At 38.7% G+C, this 9,277-nt stretch overlaps 1 protein-coding gene and 1 pseudogene across 2 annotated transcripts in view; both read left to right on the forward strand.

Moving 5' to 3' along the window:
- Positions 1–322: 322 nt before the first annotated feature.
- Positions 323–9,277, forward strand: part of LOC146479979 (neurotrypsin-like) — a 27,778-nt gene continuing 18,823 nt past the window's right edge. Inside the window, exons 1-2 of the mRNA XM_085110180.1 lie at positions 323–481; positions 1,911–2,073. Of these exons, the coding sequence (XP_084966306.1) occupies positions 2,022–2,073 (52 nt within the window). The 5' untranslated portion in view covers positions 323–481; positions 1,911–2,021. The remainder of the gene's footprint in view (positions 482–1,910; positions 2,074–9,277) is intronic.
- LOC146479980 (uncharacterized) overlaps positions 6,408–9,277 on the forward strand; it is a 6,592-nt pseudogene continuing 3,722 nt past the window's right edge. The window contains exons 1-4 of the transcript XR_014864807.1: positions 6,408–6,522; positions 7,028–7,329; positions 7,418–8,443; positions 9,024–9,277. The exon at positions 9,024–9,277 is cut by the window's right edge and continues 746 nt beyond it. The product of XR_014864807.1 is annotated as an uncharacterized LOC146479980 (transcript). The remainder of the gene's footprint in view (positions 6,523–7,027; positions 7,330–7,417; positions 8,444–9,023) is intronic.

The raw sequence follows: 9,277 nt of genomic DNA on the forward strand, positions 1-9,277 counted from the left end.
AAGCGTCTTGTTAATATAAGCTTCATAGTTTCCTTTAGGTCTCCTCGCCATTGTTACATCTATTTTTTCTACTTTCTTTTGTTTTCATTGTATTTGTGGTGAGGCAAAATAAATAAACTATACTAAACTAAAATTCCAATCTTCAATCAAACCCGACAAAACGTGATCTTATCCTTGCAAAAATCAAGTCTGTAATTTGACAGTTCGTCACACATACTATTTATATAGTTTCAGACAACGACTCATTCAACCTTCGTAGACTGTATACCTGTCACTCTATCACGTGGCATATGCTTCTTTTTTTAGAAACCGTTGAGAAAGTATCAAAACAGTCAGCTTTTAGCTTGGGGCAATTTCATTCTTTTGGAAACAACTCTTCCATGACGCTTCGTGTCGGCGATCTCAACTTAATGGCTTGTCTTTGGGACTGACTTTGCTTGGATTGGGATTGCAAATAACATGTCTTTATCTTTTGTCGGAGGTAATGCAACTAAGTGGTATTTGTTTAGTCAAAGCAGCATGACAAAACTTTTATTAGTGAAGACACAAACATAGCTTGCGAATCGGTAGCATGTAGCAGTGAGAACTGCGCGGGCTGAAAGAAATTACAAATGTTGTACTCATGGTTAATGAACCCGGAATTTAAGCGTATGCACATTTCCAGAATTTCTGTACTAGATTTCTGTGTAAGCGTTCAAGAACAGAATAACTTTAGGGGTATCGAATGGTCCCATTTAATTTAAAAGTGCTCGCAACATTTGGCCTTTACTCGAATTGCTCGCAAAAATTCCACGGTTGCTCGATTGTTCGTGCTCGCAAAGTTTTTGCAACTGCTCGCATGCTCGCATTCTCGTTAACATGTGCTCGATTGCTCGAAATTTCGTTAATCCTCCTTTGTAGTTATTTTTTATACATATATAAACAATAAATCAGTTATGATAGGGTTAAAACAGAAAGGTTTAAACATCCTTACCTCTGACTTCAGTCTTTCTTCAACAGTTCAGCCTGTAACTATATTGTTCTGTTTTGGAGGTGTCAGCCAGATTATTAGCTATTACTTGGCGCAAAACATTTCTCCTATTACTAAAATAGAGATTTCGGCTAGCGGATTCAAATTGCTCGCTGCTCGCCATCTGTATTTTTCTTAAGTGCTCGGTGCTCGCAAGAAACATTTGACAACTGCTCGTGCTCGCAAAAATAAACACACTGCTAGCTTATCGAATGGTCTTTGCGAGCATTTGCGAGCACCCCTAACTTTGTCGTTATTTGAAGAAGAATTTGCACTGACAGGATTGCACCATTTCTGCGCAAACCTTTTTTTACATTCATAAATAAAAACGAAAATGAATCGCAGACCATGCAGTGCCATGCAATTACATTATAATTCGTCGTATGTAGTTAGCAGATAAATTACAGAAGTAAAATATACAAATTTTTAATTTACTAAACATACTATTCTAAAGTTAATCGACTTCGACCTTTCGCAACTTTCAGTACTTATTAAAGGCTGGTTTCCATATGATCGCGGATCGCAGATCGCAGACCTTATTGTGATCTGCGATCGGCGATCTGCGATCATATGGAAACCAGCCTTCAGTATTCACAGTAATTATCTTGTTTTTTATAAGTTTAATATAATAGTACTTTCCGTTTTATCTTTAGTATGTTAATCATTGGATTCTAGAGCGCACAATTGAATGGAATGTCAATTCAGGACACGAGTTATATTGACTGTTCACAGCATTACAGATGTCGGATAGACAGCAATAGAAAGGCGTCTGGGGCGCGTACGACAGGAGACCCAGTCGACACAATAGATAACTAGTAGATACTAAGTGCAACACATAGTTTGTTTGTCTTGGAGTAATTCGTTATTAAAGATATTTCCAATATTTTTCCTTCCTTTTCAGAAAGACCTTGCACGCTGATTTAACGTGCTAATCCTCTGTTGTTTAGTCGCGGAGCAGAAAAAATCTTTTGCACTGGTTTTAGTCACTCAGTTTCTACAGTCGCGGGGTAAAATGATCTCCTTATCGACCTTGACATTTTTGAGGCTTGTGATGTTATATTCTGGTAAGTATACCATGGCTTTCAGTTTTTTTTTTTAATACTGTTGTTTTTAACAGTTGAGAGTGCTATGCTTGGTTTTCACATGAGGTCATAAAAAACTCAAATTCATAACTAAACACAATTTTGGGTTTTTATATTCAGCTCATAAAAGAAAATATAAAGTTCCATCGGCTCGCTTGTTTCTAGCAGGATAGGATTCTTTGCTTTGAAAATAGAGCAGTTTGAATTGTAGATTTTTGCGCAGTGCGTGACAGAAGGATTGCTGCTCTAAACATGTCACGTACATGAAAACATCGATTTGCCTCGTGTTTTATTGAGGTCTGATCAGCTAACATGTAATACAAGCGTTTATGTCGATGTGTGAAAGCTCAGCAGAGAGAAGAAAGGCTTTCAAATAGCCAAGGTAAACTCCAGATGTTTTTGCTGGTTTCCGGCCGCAATATTGGTGCCCATAAGACGGGGCACCAACATGGCGTCCGATACTAACTCTGTAATTTTCCGTGGTACATTTTCTCGAGTAACTTGATTATGAGATATTGCACAGCCCTGTGGCTTTCACACGTTGTTTATGTATCACTCTTCCACAACATATCAATTTCTTGACTTTATCTATTGAATGGTTGAGCATTTTATTCTTTTTACTTGCGTAACGATGTGTGAGGTGAAAACCACCAATTGTTGTAGTCAACTGTAACTTTCCTTTTAAGGTCAGTAGCTAATAAAATAATTAAAACAAGTAACGTAAGTTCTTTTCATATTTATCAGCAAAATTGGACTAAATTATTGAATGCTGATTGGCTGAGACGGAGGGAATTTTTTTCTCAACCTTGAGAACATTTGTAGTAATCAAGAGGGCGTTCTTACTTGATGATAACTGGCTTATACCTTACATAGGAACTTAGCATTACTTGAAGATTATTGCCGAGTCCTCGTTGCAACAAAGGCTTCACGTATTATTGTAGAATCTGGTACCGCGTCCGCCCACAACGCGCTGGTTTTGAAAAATTTCTGCCTGTGCCGACTTTGAACTTTTTTATTCAACGTTTGAGCTAACACTATACAGTTTGCGGCTATTCAGAAATTTATCTGAAAACAATTGAATGCAGAAGTTAGTGTTTGTTGTTACCAAGACAACCAATTTCTGACAAGCATGTTTTGCAGAAAATGGAGTATTCGTGTTTTTTAGTATAGGTAATCACATGATTTCGAGTGCAATTTCGAATAAATAAGCACGAGTAAATTTTTTCACAGACTAACAAAATTGCACGATCCCGTAGGGCGAGTGCAATTTGTAGTCTTTTAAAAAAAATTTACATGTGCTTATTTATTCCAAATTGCACGAGAGAAATCATGTGATTACTTATTAATAGTATACATGAAAAAATTTCACAACGGCTTATCATAATTATGCAGAAGCAAGGCCCGCGAATCACCTGCAAAAATAATTTATTCAAACCCTGTAAATGAGATTGTGCTTTCGGTCAAAAGAATCGCGTTCTTTCGAAACAACAGTTTTATTTTTTTAAAAAAGCGTTTTTTAAAGCCACAATTAAGTTCACAGTGCGGCTAAACAGTTCAAGGAATTGTACAGTCTGTATCAGAATCAATTTCGATGAAATTGTGAGGCGTCAAGTTTGACGCTAGTAATTTACGTGTTTAAGAGCCGTCCTCTGTAAATATCGACTATCGTCGTTTGGACGAGAAAAAATGAAATCCCTCAAACTTTCTCAGAAGAATGGGCTATATAAGTGATTCACATAAATATAACTTTCAGCTCAGTTCGATTCGTATTTTAGCTGTAGTGCGACCATCTTGGTTTTACCGCTCTCAGAGGGCTTTCAGCGGCCATTTTGGGCCACACTTTTGAGAATTTGCCTTACAAAGAAAGCGTTACAAATCCGAACAAAATCTCATTATTCGAGACAAGCAAATGTTTGTTGTTGTGTTGAGAAGCTTTTTTTGGAATTTGATCGAATTCTGATTTTTTTACAAAATTTTTAATTTCTTCCCCATTGAACTACTCTTTAAGTGCCAAAAAAATGGCCGAGTTTAAAGGAAAATATCGCTAAAGATACATTAGTTGGCATCCTAAAACAGCATCCCGGTTAAAGAGCAATGTCTCCTCTGTAAGAATATGCAATAAAATTTTTGGGCAGTTAAAAAGAGAAAATTATAGAAGAAGAAGTTTTAACTGTACTTTTGTCAACAAACACCGCCTTCGTAATTAGCATAACAACATGACAATAACGATTTACTAAGAAAATAACGATAAATTCCACTTACCTCGTGAAATATCGAGAACTGGATATTTCAAAATATATTAATTTATAGTTTCAGTCGGATACAGCCGCATTTTCGATGATTTGTTGTGCGAAATCTCCGTAATACACTGCAGCCGTTAAAACTGAGTTGAATTCTTCAAAGTCCGTCAGGGCAATCATCGGCCGAAAAATTGCCTTCCGCCCCATAAGCTGCCGTGTGCAAGGTGCCAAATAATTCTTTGTTATCCTTAATGACCAAAACTTCTTTTAGCAACCATTTAAATCCTGCTTTTAACTGGAGATTCTCGTCAAGAAATCGTTTATGTTCCGTTGACCTTCCGCCGTGATTAAACAATGAGATTGCGTTACAGAAACGGGCGCACATCCGTTGGGGTGGGGGTGGGGTAAAGGTGGGGAAGAAATAAAGATGTCACGGACCTTAGCTTGTAAGATGCTGCGAAAGCGTTTGCCATTCTTCGCCTATTCGGGGCTATAAATTAAACACCTGTCTCGGAATAATGGAGCATGACTAGTGACTTTGGGGAACGTTGAGAAATTTGTGTAGGTTATATTTTTTTCTGGTTTCTGGCGTAGTAGGAAGTACCCTCTGTAAAGTCATGGTCTCGAGTTCAAATATTTTGTGGTAGATCTAGCGGCAAAAATGGACTTCTAGCCTTTTCGTCGACAATTAGTTTGATGTTTTTTTCCCTCTCTCACTGTGATCAAATTGCCCTGCGGTAACGCGAAGCCGATCGTTAAGTAGATTTATATAATGACTACATCAAATTAAATTTCATAGGTGTGGCTACTTTTCATTTTATATCGTGTTTAATATTTTAAGTCGTTTGGGTCGCAAAAGAGAACCATAGAAATATAATGTGTCAATCAAAACGTATTGTTTCCAGTTTTAATATGTAAATTCTTTTCGTGACACGCGTAAAGCGAATGGCTTAGTAGCCGCACTTTTAATTGGTCCGTGGAGAATTCCTGGTCATGGCCACCTGTGGCTACTCGTCGTATGTTGGAGGTACCTGCGGATCCAGTACCCAAAACGATAAAAATGTGCAGTGTGTCCTACTGAGTGACTGCCGAGGGGACGTGAGCGTCCATTTAAAAGCACTGCACGTTTGGGACGCCACTTTAAAAACCGAGGCACAATTGCTCCTAGCAAGGGCAGGTATAGTATGACTATTTTGATATTTATTTTAGTAGTTTTTTCTTAAGAAACACCAAAGTACAAATCATAAGTATTCATTCCTTGAAGCGAATACATTTATTTTGAACTCCCCCACGAAATTTACAACCTGGTTTCCATGCCATTTCGGATCACAAGTTATCACCTGCAATTACACTTCATTACACTTTTTCACACGAAGACGCTAAAAATAGAAGCATTTGTGGAGTGAAAAGCGTGTAACTTGGTAAGAAGCAAACTGTCCCATTAGATCGTACTCTCTAAACTAATGCTTTTGAAAAACACGTATTTGAATCTCATAAATTCTTCCTTATTAAATTTTCTTCCTTATGAAATTTGGTCTGCGGCATATATTAATCACGTGCTAGGAGACCGTGGGAAAGTGCAAATTTCATTGACGCCCATACAGTGTATACAATTTGTACTAATGCATTCATTTAATTTTTTTATTAAGTGATAGTGTATTAAATGGATATTGAAGCTGGGGACGTACACGTGTGCATTATTAAAGGTCCTGTAATAATATTTTAATCAAAGTATAAACCAAAAATTTCACTTTTTGTATATTATCGCGCTGGCAACATTTTCGAATGCATGATCGCTATAACGTAGGGTTACATGTGTTGAGTTGTGATGCAACGATACTGAGTGGGACTGATTGTCCAACTTTAAAGGGGGAAAAGGGAGTTCTTCCCTTATTATCATCATTGATAGTCATCATCATCATCATCATCATCATCATCATCATCATCATCATCATTATCATTACGTCTTCAGGTCTCTTTGATGCAACTGAAGACAACCTAAAAATCAGCATTTGTCCTCAGCACAAAGAATTATATGGTATCCGTTGGCGTTGCAACAAGAAAAAGTGTTAAACCCCTGTAGATTGGGCGCCACACAAGTTCAAGAAATTAAAGGGCGATCGTGGGTTGACAAGTCTTCAGTCAAAAGGAATTTTCCAGCTAACCAACCAGCTAGTACATGTTGGCACGCGTAAGTTGGTTTTGATCCTCCATTAACTTAATAGCAACTGAACAGTTGCAGCTCGGCTGCCAAAAAAGCTTTTTGAATCCCTTTCTTTTCTCTTGTCCTCTTATTAAATTTTCTTCTCGATGTTGTCATGTTTGGTTTCTCTTTGCTAAAAGAATTTTTGAAGACAGCAATTAACATCCCGTACAGCTGCACACACACAAGTCAACGACGCCAATTACGAGAAATAATGCTATCAATTTTCTAGCCTTTCTAATCAGCACCGAGGGAGGTATAAAAGTTTAGTACTCAGAGGGGAATACTTAACCAGTTACGCTGGCATTTTATTTTAGGTTCAAATAGTGAAATTAACTGATCATGACACGGTACATATATAGCATACAAGATGAATTAATCAATCACTGAATAGCGATTTCTCATCTGCTGATCAAGTTACCTCCATTTATAAACCCTTCGCTTCTGCTATCCAATATGTAATATTAGTAACTGTTATTCAATTAAATTTCAGCAATATGTAAACAGTGTAGAGGAAAGCTTAAAACTGAGCTCAAATCAAGTATATCAGGATCATCCGGGCCCTTACCATGCGACTCTGGACGAAAGAAAAAAGAAGAGTTGGTGCTTCCACATCTCATTAGTCCTATTTCTTCTAACCTGGACATTTGTGCCACAGCTCGGCAGAAGGAAAATCTGGCACTTCCATCACTTGTCAGCGATACATCTCCGTCAATTAGCTCCGAGATCAGTGTTTCCACTCTGCAAAAGGAAGTTGTGACTCTTCCTAAGCATGGCTCTTCGAGCAGTAGTGAGGTTTGTGCAGTGTTTTTACTATTCCCTCTTATGATACGGTTTGTAAATTTTTCTATTAAAATAATTTTTTGTTGCCCTTTTCTTACAGGATGGAGGATGTAGAGGCAGTGATCTGGTGGATGCGTTTGAGAAATTGGCTGTCCTTGACGATAAAAGTGTTCATTTTTCATATGTGGGCAGCAGTAGCAGCGAGGCGTCTGATGACTTCTGTAGTGATCTGCAAGGTCTCCGTACTGAAAAACTCAACCAGTTTTTAACTGCTTGTGGTGAAAAAGAGAAGGTACTTGGCCAGCCAAAAAAGCGGTGGGAAAATTTGAGTAAACAAAGAAGAAATGTTTATGTTGCCAGAGCAACAACTGCAATTGTAGCTGCGTTAGAGGTAATCACACCCGGAGATTCTGGACATTTGTGGACGGCAGTGAAATCGTCGCGTAGTGTTGAAACAGCCCTTGCAATAGACGAAAGCGTTGATAGAAAGTATCTAGAGGCACTGGCTGAAACATACCAACATGCCACAGGTTGGGACACCCGCAGGCAGGTCCTGGCTATAATGGCAGACTTAGTTCCTGTTCGTGATATCCAGAAGTTTATACCTGGTCTAACTGATTACAGAGTTAAGGAAGCTCGGTTGCACATCTTGAAGTATGGACGTGGTGCTCCTGTCCCTATTAAGAAAAGTCCAAGAATGAGGGTCAATGAAAACCAACTTGATCATTTCTTGACTTTCATAACGAGCTCCCATGTGGTACAAGACCTTCCGTTTGGTCAGCGATACCTCCATTTGGAAAACAGCCAGGTTTTAGAAACCCCGAATGTGATTCGAGCAATGATCCCACAAAGAATCGTTGAGCAGTATACCCAGTTTTGTAAGGAATGTGACATGAAGCCCCTAAGCCCAGCTACTATTTCGCGCTTGTTATCCGTGTGCACTGCAACAGTTCGCAAATCCCTGCAGGGTTTGGACTACATCGCTGCTGATGGCGCTAAAGGGTTTGATGACTTAGCTGCTCTGGCTGCAAAGCTTAAAGACAAACGTGTCTGTGACGGGGAATGGTTGAGTTACTGCCAGGAAGCACTAAAAGCAGGAAAACAGTACATTAAAGCAGAGTACAAGGTATGCTGAGTGGTATAAGTTACGAAACTTACCAATAATTTTTGCCTGTTGTCTTGTTTTGTTTCGCGTCTTTAAAAAACTCCACGTAAATATCAAGAGAACAGAAAAGTGGAATGATGAGTACTTTTTCCTTGCATTTTAAAGGGTAATTTACAGCCAAGCTCGTCCATTAGACAGGTGTTAGATTTAATGTTATGACTGACTAAAGCGACAATTTCTATGCGGTTCCCAAAATATGATTCAGTAATGAAAAAAATTTCTTTACCAGATTCAACAAGGACGCACCTTGCGTCAGCTTTTATATTCTGCCTAATAGAATGTATAATGTAATGCATTAAGACCCGTAATTTATGATAGTCAGTAACGTTTAATCAATGATTGATCGATGACTGAATGATGTTTTACCTGACTAGTTTACATTTGCTTGCTTGCTTGACTAAGGCCGACAGTTACCGACTGACTGACTGACTGACTGACTAACTGACTGACTGCAGATGATTGACTTGCTGATTGATTGACTGAATGTTTACCATTACCGCACCATCTGCATGAATCTTAAAACAGTTTTCTCTACTAACAGGTTCACGTCGCACAAGAGTCGCACATCGCTGATCACTGTGCAATATATGGACTAAGTGACCCTAAGGAAGACCATTTCCAGCACAAATGCCATCACCCTCATGACCTATCCTGCTCGTCCTGCGAAGGGCTTAATTCGGTTCTCTCGAGCATTGAGGCTTCAGTGAGAGATAAGGCTGGCAACCTGGCAGACGAGGAGCGTGACGATATGATGTATTCTTGCCAGCAGGCCATACAAGCCATCCACGATTGGAA

Source organism: Pavona decussata, unplaced genomic scaffold, assembly GCF_977016875.1.
Source record: "Pavona decussata unplaced genomic scaffold, jaPavDecu1.1 SCAFFOLD_57, whole genome shotgun sequence".
NCBI lineage: Eukaryota > Metazoa > Cnidaria > Anthozoa > Scleractinia > Agariciidae > Pavona > Pavona decussata.